The sequence below is a fragment of the Haemorhous mexicanus genome, chromosome 6 (genome assembly GCF_027477595.1).
Source record: "Haemorhous mexicanus isolate bHaeMex1 chromosome 6, bHaeMex1.pri, whole genome shotgun sequence".
Classification (NCBI taxonomy): domain Eukaryota; kingdom Metazoa; phylum Chordata; class Aves; order Passeriformes; family Fringillidae; genus Haemorhous; species Haemorhous mexicanus.
Window position 1 is genome coordinate 31,072,284 of NC_082346.1, and position 12,544 is coordinate 31,084,827.

Here is a 12,544-nt window from a genome sequence, read left to right on the forward strand (position 1 = left end):
CTCCCTCCCCACAGTATGGTTGTGGTTGAAGTCTTGCTCCTTCTGAAATTCCTTTCTAAGAGAAAAAATGGCACAGAATCTCCTCAGTGAAGCTGTTCCCCTGGGAACCTGCCCAAGGTAGGAAGGGGTAAAATGTCTATGCCCAGGGCCCTGGCTCTGCTTTGCACCTGCCCCAGGCTGATACCCACCTCAACTGTCTGGTTTCATGGGCTGCCAAGTTGAATTAGTGCTTGTACAAGACATGTACTTACTGTACAGACCTCAACAAATAGCTCCACAGGCTGTTGAAATTTTGTCTGCTCTCCCCTGGCCCTGAAGCATCAAGTCTCATAGGGTAAGCAAGAATAAGCTGACTTGGAGCAGGCCAGACAAGGGCCCATATGTGTCTGTACGCACAGCTTCAGTATTCCAACCCGAGTAACTTCATGAAACTGAATAAGGAAAAGAAAACCTGTAGAGCTGGGCTGTTAAGCTTGAACAGCCTAACTTAAATAGCTCAGCTGGTCAGCAACATGGACTCAGCTGAGAGAAGGGGGTTTAACAAACTCTGACTTTCCCTTTTTTGCAGAAATTCTTAAAAACAAACTGTGACATCTTTCATTGAAGAGCCCTGTATATTAGAGCATTTTATCATGTTTGAACAAAGTGAAATACAGAGTGCTTTGGATATCTTGTCTGGCAGGGCTGACTGCACTGTGGAAGCTCATGGAGCATTTTTTGGTGCATCAAGGTTTCCAAGCTGAGCGTGAGACTTGAGAGTGTAGTGAATTTGCCATTTACTAGCTCCAGTGGTGATTCCCATGGCTGATACATGGATTCACCACATCTCTTGAGTTGCCCTGAATTTATTAGGCACTTAAGGATTTTTTTGATTTTTTGATGGCATGGATGTGCTTAATGGACTCACTTGCAAGTTAGCAGCTCTGATTTCTCATTGCTGGTACAGTTATTTGCACTGGTACAAAGTAGGTGCGAAACATTGTCATGTGAATTTGGCAGCATTTCGTGTCTCTTGGCAGTCTTGGGTGGCAGTGGGAAGTGAGGGCTGGGCTGCTGTGCGCAAAACAGGCGCAAATTGAAAAGTGAAGATGACCAGAAATACATGAAAAACCCTTTAGTGTTGTCATCTAGGATGGAGAAACCATAACAAGCAATTTTTTTTTTTTTTTTTTTTACTTTGGATCTATTTTTTTAACGGTTATTACTGTAAATCTTTTACTTGTAACACTTTAAAGTTTTCTTATACAAGTAAAGACTAAAAAATACAGCTCTTAGTCTTGGCTATGTCCCCTTAATTATCATGTGTCAGCTACTAAAGCATTTTCAATAGTTCTAATTGAAGCATGAGCCAATTTACTAATTAGCCAAGATTACATGAGGAATACACAAAGGGAAGATGCCTTTCTGTGTCAATATTTCCTCCTTTTTGCCTTAGGAGATCTGGTGTGATGTGAACAAACTTCACTGCTAGCAGCCAGCCAGGCAGAGCCCCTGAGCTGCTGATGGCCCTGCACATTGTCCCACACAGTCCCAGGGGTGAGCCTGAGGGGGTCACACAAGGCTTTGGGCTGGGGTCATTGTCTCCACCTCGGGGTACAGCTGCTTCTTGCATGGTGTCTTCTCCAGTGAACTTTTTCCCCCCTGCCTGTGAGCTGCCATAGCAGAACAGGATGTTTCTGGCCCTGGCCCTCGCAGGAGTGGAACAGAGATCCCTCGTGTGCTGCATGTGTGGCAGGGATAGAGGCTTGCAGAAGGGCTCTGGGTCTCCTGGGCCAGTCTCAGACTCTGCCTGTATGGGAGGAACAGCAGGGATTCAGGGAGCCACTCCAGGGGGCAGTGCCAAAGGCTTTTCTCCCTCCTGCCTTGTCAGTCTGGGTGGACATTACAAAGGACTTTCTAGGGGTAAAGAGCTGAAATATTGGGAAAGATCATCCAGAAAACCATCTTTGTAATGTGGCTATTAGAAAGCAGTTGGGCAGCACCTACTTGTCAGGAATGGCTTGGTGGAAACGCCTCTGTCCAGAGGTAGGATGATAGTTGTTTGCAGACATATTTTTCTGAGGTCTTTTAGTTCCCTCATGAAGTAAATACACTTTAGCAAGGAAGAGGAGGTGCCCTACAGAAGTGCACAGCTCCTTCAAATGGGAACCATGTCAGATGAAGCCAGAATAAGTTGATACTCATATAAATAAATGATACTACCACCACTTCAAGCTCTCTCTGCTCTCTTCTCTCACCTTCTTTCTGGTTGTGTCGCTGTAGCACCTTCCACACTGGGAGTTCAAAGCAAGTAGGGACTGTACCCTTTCAAGTCCCTGTGAGAAATAAGGACCATGGGCCCTGCATGGATATAGAAACTAAAGTATGGAGGTATCAGCTGACTTACTTGTAAGGCATCAGGCTTGACAGGAGAAATATGTAGGTCATATAGTGATTAGCACTGCAAAGAACATTATTTTTATGATAAGATGATAGTTTCTTATAATAATTTATCAGGCAATTTTGATTAAAAGATAATTAGTTACTATCTGGTTATCCCATAAAACAACTTGACAACAAAAGAGAAAACACAGAAGAGAAAAATCTCATTTTCTGGGGATGGCTTCTGACTATGTTACTTTATAGCCAACTGGCTGGTAGTGGAGCTGCTGGGGCTGTCCCCACGTGCTTGCTACATAAGTAGGATAACTCTTGCACAGCTGCTCTTCCAAGGTCCTCATGAACAATGCAGCCAGTTCTTGGAAACTGGCCTGCCATGGCTTGTCTCCAGCTTCTGCACCAGCACCAGTTCTTCTGTAAATCAAACATCAGCAACGTGCACATCAGTGATCTGCTCGAAACTGTGTTCTGACAGTTCATCTATCCTATTGGCACCTGTTAATTGGTACCAACATCTAATCTGACCTTAGAGGCACCTTCAGTTCTGACCTTTCTGCTAGAACAAACTGTGACCATTGCCAGTGGCTGCAGCTGAATGCTTGACAACCAGTCCCCCCGCTCCATAATCTCCATAGTAATCAAAAAATCTTCTTTCATAAACATGATCTTAGGACCAAACTGCAACCTGCCTGTCTTGGTCATAATGTGGATTGGTTCTTAAATTACCATGGTTTTCTCTTGAAATTAAGATCACTCAACATCTCCTTGGTAAGTTTAGTGAATCTGCTTTTGGATCTAATGATTTTGCCCTTCAAACACTTTTTTCTTTTTGTGTGCTATGTGACAGCATAATTCTTTGCTTCAAAATTGCTCAGTTTGTTACTATAGGTTATTGATGCACAACATCATATGACCATGGGTGTCAAATCAGGTTTCTTTTGCTGGCTTCTTCACCTTTCCTGTGAGCACTGTAACATTGTTGTGTTAAATATCCACCTCCCAGTGAATTGGGCAAAGACAAATCCCCACTATTTATAACCTTATTTAATCCCCTCTGGTTTGCCTCAAGCTCACATCATTGCCAGCCAGTCAAAGCAGGTGATTTTCCTGCTCTGCTCTTCACTGGGTGGCATCACCTCGAGTCTTGTGTGCAGTTTTGGGCACTACAATATAAAAAAGGCATTAAGCAATTACAGTGTCCAAAGGAGGGCCATGAGGATGGTGAAGGGGAAAAGAACCTTTTACCCAGGCAGTTTCTCTTCCCCCTTCTGGAGGGGAAGCCATGTGAGGAGTGGCTGAAACCACTTGGTCTGTTCAGCCTGGAGGAGACTGAGGGAAGACCTTATTGTGGTCTTGAGCATCCTCATGAGGGTAAGCATCAGGTACTGATCTCTTCACTCTTGTGACCAGTGGCAGGACTTGAGGAGAAAACATTAAACTGAGTCAGGGGAGGTTTAGGTTGGATATCAGGAAAAGCTTTTCACCCAGAGGGTAGTTGAGCACTGGAAAGGCTCCCCAGGGAAGCAGTCACAGCACCAAGCCTGACAGAGTTCAAGCATTTGGACAATGCTCTCAGGCACATGGTGTGATTGTTGAGGGATCCTGCCTAGGGCCAGGAATTGGACTTGAGGAGCTTGGTGGGTCCCTTCCAACCCAGCATATTTTATGATACTGTGACTGCTCTATGAGGTCTTCGAGCATAGTAGCTGGGCCCTATCTGCAACTTCACAGTGAAATCCCAAACCAGCGCAGAGCTCTGGGGAAGAGTCAGACTGGTACCACAGGCTTTGAACTTCACACTTCAGGAACCTGCACCCACAGCAAATCAGATCCAGGTTTGGGTTTTTCAGGATGTGTCAAGAACAGGATGTCTTGACCCAAAGTGTTAGTACTAATGATTCACATTAATGAGTTACTGAACGCCTCCTGGTACATCTCACTGCCCCAGGGATGTTTACCTTGCTGTCCTGGCTGCTTTTCATCCTGGCTAATAGCATCCCACCAGGGACTCTAAAATGTGCCCTTGCACAGCCCTGCCTGTTTCAGTGGTATACACTATGTGACATCTCCCAACTTGCATTGTTTTTAGAGTTGTTTCGCATTCCAAAGTCACACAGACACATCCTCTTAACCTTCTCAGCAATAATTCCTGCAAATGAGAGTGTCCACACAAAGAGATACTCACTATTTTCTAGCACATTAATCAAATAACTATTCAGTTGTTGCCTTATGTGTTGGAAGTGGACGTGTTGTCAAATAAAATGATTTTATAGATTATCCTCTGTACTTCCCAGATGGGGAATTTAGCAACATCATGTGCACAAAGTCCTTTAGGAGAAGATCGATGTCTATTCATTTCATCTTCTGTTGCTTACTCAGGGAAATCTCATTCTTAATGTTGCTCCCCAGAGGAGCTTTTCCATCCCTGACTTTTAAAAGCAGTGGTTGTTTCTAAGTGTATGTTGAAAGCAGGACCTCATCTGAGGGCTATTGGGTGGCAGCTTGCAATAACCTCAGAGAAAAAGATGCAAGTGAGCAGCTATCCTGACTTCTGTATGGCCAGGTGTTCCCTGGGAGTGCTGGCTTTTGGCTTGCCCTGCTGCGTCACAAGCATAAATTGAAAGCATTGCTTAATCTGCTGAAAGCTGCACCAAGCCCTGAGTTAAAGAGCCCTTCCCATCACTGTAGTCATGCAGGTGCTGAGATTGGACTGTGCTGTGGCTTGGTGCTGGCAGTGGGGCTTTGTGTTTTACAGAGTGACTCCTTGCTGCCAGGAGAGGCTTTTGGATGCTCTCTGTTGTTCTCTGCTTTTGAGCTGTCTGAGGTGTGTCTTGGCCCCAGTCAAGCTGTCAGAGAGAATGGGGAAGGCTGGAAAGTGTCCTCCTTTCCCCGTGTGAAGTGGCCAGAGGGTGGGGAATGAAAGCTGCTCAGCTGAGCAAGGTAGGCTTCAGATTCCTTGCTTCCCATGGTGGTGAGCATGCCCATCAGGGCTGCTGCACGGCCAGCCCCTCTCGTGCCTGCCTCTGCCTCCATTAATTTCAAGAAGCTGTCATGATGTTCTTGCAGCAAAATGTTCCCAAGCCTCCCGCTCCCACACGCTCTCTGCCTCTCGGTGTCCTTCTGTCACATCTCTCACATTAACGTGATGTCCTCCCCGGGCAGCCTTACACTCCAGCCCTTCTCTCCATCCATCTCCTCCACTCTTTGTGCCTTCCGAGGACGCAGCTCTCAGTGTGGCTGTAGGTGAGAGATGAGGTTGTGTGGGAGCAATCTGTGTTTTGGCCTCCAGACAATTTATGACAGCTCAGGACGCAGCTGTATTTATGGTTGCTTTCATAGGCCTGGAGACGAGCGAAAGCTCACAGAGGTAGGGAAGCTGCAGAGCGGGCAAAAGGGCAGCCCTAACCAGCCACAGTGGACTGGGAGGGGTGGCCTGATGGGCCGCCACAACCCCCCTCTGTCAGCACTGACCTTTCTGTGGTGACAGTCACGGGAGCAGCCAGCCGAGAGAAGGGCACTTCCCCTCAAGGGAGCCAACCCAGCGCTGTGCCCCCATCTGTGCAGGCTGCAGAGCAGCCTGGGAGCAGGGATGCTGCTCTTCCCTCTGCCACAAAATCCCAGGGAAAGGTTAACCGCTCCCCATTATGTGGCACTGGGTCTGTGAGCCCTCGCCCACCTCCCCGTGTCACTGCACAGTCCTTGCCAAGTTCTGCCCTGCTCCTTTCCTCCTTGCACAGGGAGGTCTGGCAACGCTCTGACTTTGCAGCAAGAGCTGGCAGTGGCTGCACTTTGGCTCCCATTACCCCCATCCCACCACACCTGGGTCCCCAAGCATCACCTCCAGGCTCCTGCTGTGTCCCCAAGGCTTTAATGGGGTGGAGAACCTGCTGGGCCTTCACCACTTGTCAGCAAAGCTGGAGAGGTCAGGCGCCACCTCCACTGGGATTCAGTCAGATGGGGAGAGGGGGTGCAAGGCCCAGCCTGTGTCCATGCAGGACTTTGTCCTGTTGCTTTGGTCTGTCCTTCACCTTTTTCAGAGCTGGGTAAAAGGGTCTTTTCTCATTAAAAGCTTGTAGCAAAGGAGGAAACCAGGAAGATACTGGATTGGTAACCAAACTCAGACGCTCTTTTTGGAAAAGTCACCTGATAATTGAGTGTGTGGTAGTGGTCCAGTTTGCAGCAGAGTGAATTGGTTTTGGAGCCCAGAAAGTTTCCTGACTTGAGGGGACCTGCTTTTGCAAAGCCAGCCCTTTGCCATGCTAGCTTCTAGAACACCCAGCAACCCTTCTTTCTCTTTCTTGAACTGTATTTTTTTACATTAAAACAAAGACTATTCTAAGGAAGCCTCAGCACTGTGGAACTACTTGTTCGGGCATATAGAGCTCCTTGTACTTAACAAAACGTACATGTGAAGGGAGGGAGGGAGAGAGGGATGGAGGAAGGAAGGAAGGAAAGGAAAGGAAGGTTTGCGTGCATAATATTAACTGTAAAAAGCCTTAGAGTAGCTTTGTTGCAGTACATAAAATGACCCCAGGAAATAGGGTCTGCGGTGTTTTTTCCAAATTTTTGCAGATGAGCAATACTGATTATTTTGAAGCTCCTAGAATGGAAAAACCATAAGCAATGGTACTTATGAAAAGGATTTTTAAAAGCAACCCACGTCCAGGAAGCACTGACTGCTTTGGAAAATCCCACCTTCTGTTTTGTAGTAATGAGCAAGGAAAAGATCAGAGGTATGAATCAGCTGTAGGTTTAACTCAGCAAATTGAACAAGCTTTGCAAAGTATCAGGGGCCCAGATAAAATCTGGTTCAAAAGCCAAATTCAACATCTCCAACAAAAATGAAACAAAAAATCATCATGAGGAAGTCTTAGCAGAGCAGCAACATTTACACCAGAGAAATACCTTTTAAAATCTTTCAGGCTGGATTAGTAGAGATTGAAGGAGCCTAGAGAAGGGAAAGGAGGCTTGCTGGCGTTGGTGCAGGGTATGGGTAGAGCAAGCACTGACAAAAATAAAACTGATTTAGCTCAGAAAGAAGAATTGGAGGTGATTTTTCTTGCCTATTCCTGCACTGATGGATAGGCAGACATTGTCCAAACTCTGCTCCTACCCCTGTGCCATCATTTGAAAGAGAAGGTTTAGGACCAAGATCAAGACCTGAGTCAGCACAGGGAACAGGATTTCCACAGCTGGAGTGCAGGAGGAATTGACTTGAGGGTCAAATTGTAAGATGACTAAATAATTTTGTGGTCATTATTGATATCAGTAGGAATGCAAGCTGCAGTGATGATTCTCCTGTGCTGAAATGGTGATTTTCCAGAGGCTGCTGGCCATGGCAGCATCCCCAGAGTGGGGATCGCAGCACCCCCAGGGTGCAGAGCTTGTTCTCTGAAGCACTGTGAGATCAAAGATACAGGATTTAATTGCAAAGGCTACAGGCTGAGGCACATAGAGATGTGAATTTGGTCACATCTTTCCAGATTGGCAGTGATTGTGATTGCCAGTCCTGATTTTCTCTTCCATCCCATTGCCAGTCAAGACTGATTGTGCACAACACGCACCTGGGCCTGATCTGACTGCTAAGGATGGGCAGGAAGAAGAAGAGGAGGTTGTTGTGTCAGGGCCATGTGTGGGACCAGAGCAGTAAGAAGCAGGGGATCTTTCCCTGGCAGGAGGGGCAATTGTTTTGAGATAAGGGAAGCACTTTTTATGTGGAACTGACTTCTGGTTAAAAAATGCAGTTCCAGCTTGGAGTTGGGTTCAACTAGAAGTCCAGGAGCCCAAGATGGCAAGCGGGTACCCATTCTGAGGAGTTACAGGTGCAAAGAATGTTTTATTTAGGAGGGGGTTATACCAGCTTGGAATGAATGCACCAATGTCTTCAGACACAAGTGAGGGATGTGACTGTATGAACCTTTGCAGCCTCTGGGAGAATGAGGGGAGTGGAGGGGTCATTTTGAGCTTGCAACAGTCAGTGCAGCCTGTCTGTAAGGAGGCAGTGGGTTGGCAGTCTTTGACTTGTTTCATTTGTTCTCTCTGGGCGTGAAAGTTGTGGGCCAGTAACCTCTGCATAAGGCATGTATTTGCTCTGAAGGAAGCCATGACAGAGTGAGCTCTTCTCTTCCTACAAAATGGTACAAGAACTTGTAAGAAATTTGCTACAGGAGAAACACAGGATCTGCTGCCCAGCTGCTCCAGCAGCTCCAGCAGCCAACACTTCTCAGAGCAGGCCAATGAAGGTGAGGCAGCAGCAGGGTGTGTATGCTTGTGTGGCTGCTGGTGTGTGTGTGTGTGCGTGCACAGGGGTGACAGGCTGAGGGAAGCCTGCTTCTCTGCTGGCCATCAGACCTCACTGTCCACAGGCTGAGCCCTGAGACAGTTTGCTGGGGGATTGTTTTTGTCTAACTTCACTTTCTAGTTTAGCCTGCCATTCTGCCTTTAGGTTAAACAGAAAATTGGCCAGGGTTACTTGCAGAAGGGGGCTTTAGCCTTTCTCAAAGGGCCATGTTGAGTTTGTTCAGTGGGTGAGAAAACTTTGACTCTCTAATGTACCCATTTAACTCAGTCCTTCCTTGACTTTTGCTTCTCTGTTCCCCTCTCCCCTTTATGACCCTTATTATTTTTCCATCCACAGCAAAACAGTTCACATCAAGGTAATTGATGATGAGGAGTATGAAAAAACCAAGAATTTCTTCATTGAGCTGATGAGCCCCCGCATGGTGGATATGAGTTTACAGAAAGGTGTAGTACTGGCCCTGCAGACTAACATTAACGTTCTTTCCTCCTCTCTTCCATCTCCTTCCTCCTCTTCTCTTCCTCTGATGTCTCTCTGTCTCTGACTGCTCTGCCCTAAACACTGCTGTGCACGCACACCGTGTCACATGGTACCCGTGGGGTGGCGTGGGGAGTGGTGCTGGGGCTGCTGAGAGGCAAAGTGGCAAGGGGAGGAGAGAGAGAAGGATGGAGAGCAGTCCTGCTTGTCCATATTTCTGTGGTGACTTGAGAGGAACCTTCTGCCGCTCCCACTGGAGGGTCCAAGAAATTTTCTAGTGTCATTGGGAAGATGCTGGCTAGGAACACATCCAGCATCTCAGGAGATCATCCCCCAGCCCTGGTCCTATGGGTTGTTCCAGTCAGACCCATGTTAGAAAAATACAGGAATTGAGGCCTGGCAGAGAAGCAGTTCTGTGACTTCTGAGAAGCAGTGGGCAAAGGCTGTGCAACCCCTGGTCTGGTTGTCACAGAGGAACTCTGGCAGCAGGAGCTGAGGGCAAGGAAGAGCCAGGGCCTGCTTTGGTTTGCCTGGGGTCTCACAGCAGTTGTGTGCATTGCAGGGGTAGTGGAGGGGGCCAGATAAGCCGGCCTCAGGGGAAAGAGGCTAGACCTGCTCCAGTGCCCAGGGCATTTCCTTTTGAGCCTTGGAGGCATTGTCCCATTGTGTCCCCTGTGAGCAAAGCTGTCCATCCCCTGGGAAGACTGTGTTCTCATTTGAGGAACAGGACAGAAGGATGGGTAGATACTATCAAGAAGAGAAAGCAGTAAGATGTGCCATTTTAAAAATGGGAGTTAGAACCATCAGCCTCCTTAGCAGCTGGTGGAGCTGTAGCCACTGGCAGAGACCTACCTCACCACACTGGGGAATGTGTCTGTCTCTTCTCCTCAGGTTCCCAGCCCAGAGTCTTTGCAGATTTATTATTAATCATGAGGGTATTATTAATGGTAAGAAGAAATTGGATTTCCAGCTAAAGTACAGTGGGTAGCTCAGGGTGGTGGTCCTTGATGCTTTTCAGGCAACTGATACCTTTTCCATTACCATCTGACACTGAAAAAAATTGCGCTGCAGAAGTCACCTTCCACTAACCATCAGCAAGGTCCTCCTCCCACTTTTCCCTGCCTCCTCACTCCCTTGCCAGCCCCCTCTGCCCCTAACACCCCGCTCCAAGGAGCCGCTGCGAGGATGCTGTGTCCGACAGGCAGGCCAGCGCACACCGCCCCAGCGGGAAGGGGCTGTGTGCCAGGAGCCCACGCCAACGCCGCCGCCGCCGCTGCCTCGCCTCCAGCCAGCTGACCCGCTGTACACGGTTGTCTCTCTTGTTGTCCCTACAGGAAGACCATAAGGGTTAAGATAGTAGATGAGGAGGAATACGAAAGGCAGGAGAATTTCTTCATTGCCCTTGGTGAACCGCAATGGATGGAACGAGGAATATCAGGTGTGAGATCCTTTATGAAAAAAATGCAAAAAAGAAAAAAATCAGAATCAAGTATCCAAACCCCAAATCCAGAAAATATAACCTTCTTTCTCCTCCTTACCCTTCCTCCTTTTCTCCTCCTCCTGTAAAGGGATCGACTTTTACTCTTTGCCCTCTTGTATTCTGCTCTTACTCTGTTTCGGTGCCATCTCTGCCTTTAAGAGCCTAGCTTACTTCTGATCCTCCTTTTGTGCAATGCTTGAGTCTCGGAGGCTGTGTTATTTTGATTGGGTTTCCTTGTCTTGATCTGTTTTTTGTTCTGAGCACACCTTTGCTGTTCTCCCTGCTCCTGCTTCTTTGCCAGGACCTTGGGGAATGCAAAAGGCAAAAGAAGGGTGTAATGCATGGCTGCCCCCTTCAGCTCCTCCTGTACTCCCCCTGTCCTTCCCTCTGTTGTTGCCTCCAGTGGCACTGCTTTGGTGCTCTTGGGTGCCTATGAAGTGTGATGAAAAGTTCATAGAAGAAGAGAGGAGGTGTGAAATAACTTGGCTTACTTTTTCTGAAATGGTTCTTCATGTCTTCCATTTGAAAACGCCTTTAAATGTGTCACAAATAATCACAATCTGTTATGCAGAGGGTGTGAAGCTCTGCTGAGGTCTTACTTCATCAGCAGTGAGACCCAGGATCTCCCAGGAGGCTAGGATTCATAGCTGGAATAAACCCAAACTTACGGTTCTGTCTTGCCTACTTCTACCTTTGTTCTTGTCCTATATGTGTTTGACCCCTTTCTCGCTGAGTCTTGTCACTGGCTTCACTAGCTTTGGGGTGGCCTAGGAGGGCCAAGATTTAAACAGAGGCACTTTACTGGCACCCCTTCTGGGTGCCTGTTACAGAGTAGAGCCAAGTGGGTGTGCCCACAGGCTTGTTTCTGCTCTCAGGTGCTGCTGTTGGTGATGGGATGACTGGCTGCTGCCCATGCACTGCACTGCACAGCTCTCCCTTGCTGAAATGTCTTCTGTTTCTTACCTCACCAGCACAGCAGCTGCCCTCTGGCCAGTCCAAGCTCCCATAGACTGCTCCATAGGATGTTCAGGACAGACACAGGTTGCATTAGCATTTCAGTATCATAGAGCATCCGTGGACTTGTAAAATGTGAACCCATATTTTAATACTGCTAGACTGCCTCCTGCAGCCCACAGGCAATGAGGGATATCAGGTTTCACTTTGTCAAGCACAAGCCCTCAGTTTTCACTGAAGTCCAACTGCCTTTGAGCAGAAGCAGTGATCAACCTTGCCATATCCTGTGGGAGTATGTCCCAGCAATCAGTTGCCCTCCAGGGTAAAGACGTGAGCATGGCTTCTAGGTAGAAGTTGTCTGGTCTCAGCTTGTAGCCACTAGTTATTTTACTACTTGTTTCTGTCATATAAAAGAACTATGTAATGCCACAGCTTCCATGTAGCTATCTGCTCTCTATACCCACAGTACAGTTTCTTCTTGGGCATTGTGAAGGCCAAATATTTGGTCCTGGACCCAAGTCTTCAGTCCTAGAACCACACTAGAGTCTCCTCTCCACATGTGTGGAGATGTCTTCCTATCCATGGGTCTCCCACCTCCATCTCAGCAGGTCCAGGAGGAAAATCACAGGCCCCTGGCTTTCTTCTGCTTATGCACTTGGTAGCTTGAAGCAACACAATGAATTTTTTCTCAACTGTCTGTTCTCTGTGAATCCTTCAACCTTTTCTAAACAATGAGCAGAATCAGAATACAGAGTCAGAAATGGGTTTTTTTTTTATGAAGTCCCACATTTCTTTTTCCTACACAGGTCTCATTACACCCAGCTGAATAAGAACAAGTGCTTGGATAAAACCCAAATGGCCCTGGAAGTGGACTAGTTGTAAAACGTCCTCATTATTACTAGGACTACAGAGACAGTTTTCTGTATCAGATATCTCTTATTTACATCTATATTAGC

General features: G+C 47.3%; 1 protein-coding gene across 7 annotated transcripts in view; it reads left to right on the forward strand.

The window, feature by feature from the left end:
* Positions 1-12,544, forward strand: part of SLC8A3 (solute carrier family 8 member A3) — a 92,501-nt gene that overhangs the window by 59,634 nt on the left and 20,323 nt on the right. For 3 of the 7 annotated variants that reach the window (XM_059849659.1, XM_059849661.1, XM_059849662.1), the window contains exon 2: positions 10,489-10,592. In XM_059849659.1, coding sequence (XP_059705642.1) covers positions 10,489-10,592 — 104 coding nt within the window. Of the gene's footprint in view, positions 1-9,016; positions 9,124-10,488; positions 10,593-12,544 lie in introns of those variants that run through there. The other 4 variants (XM_059849663.1, XM_059849664.1, XM_059849658.1 and 1 more) reach the window with 2 other exon arrangements.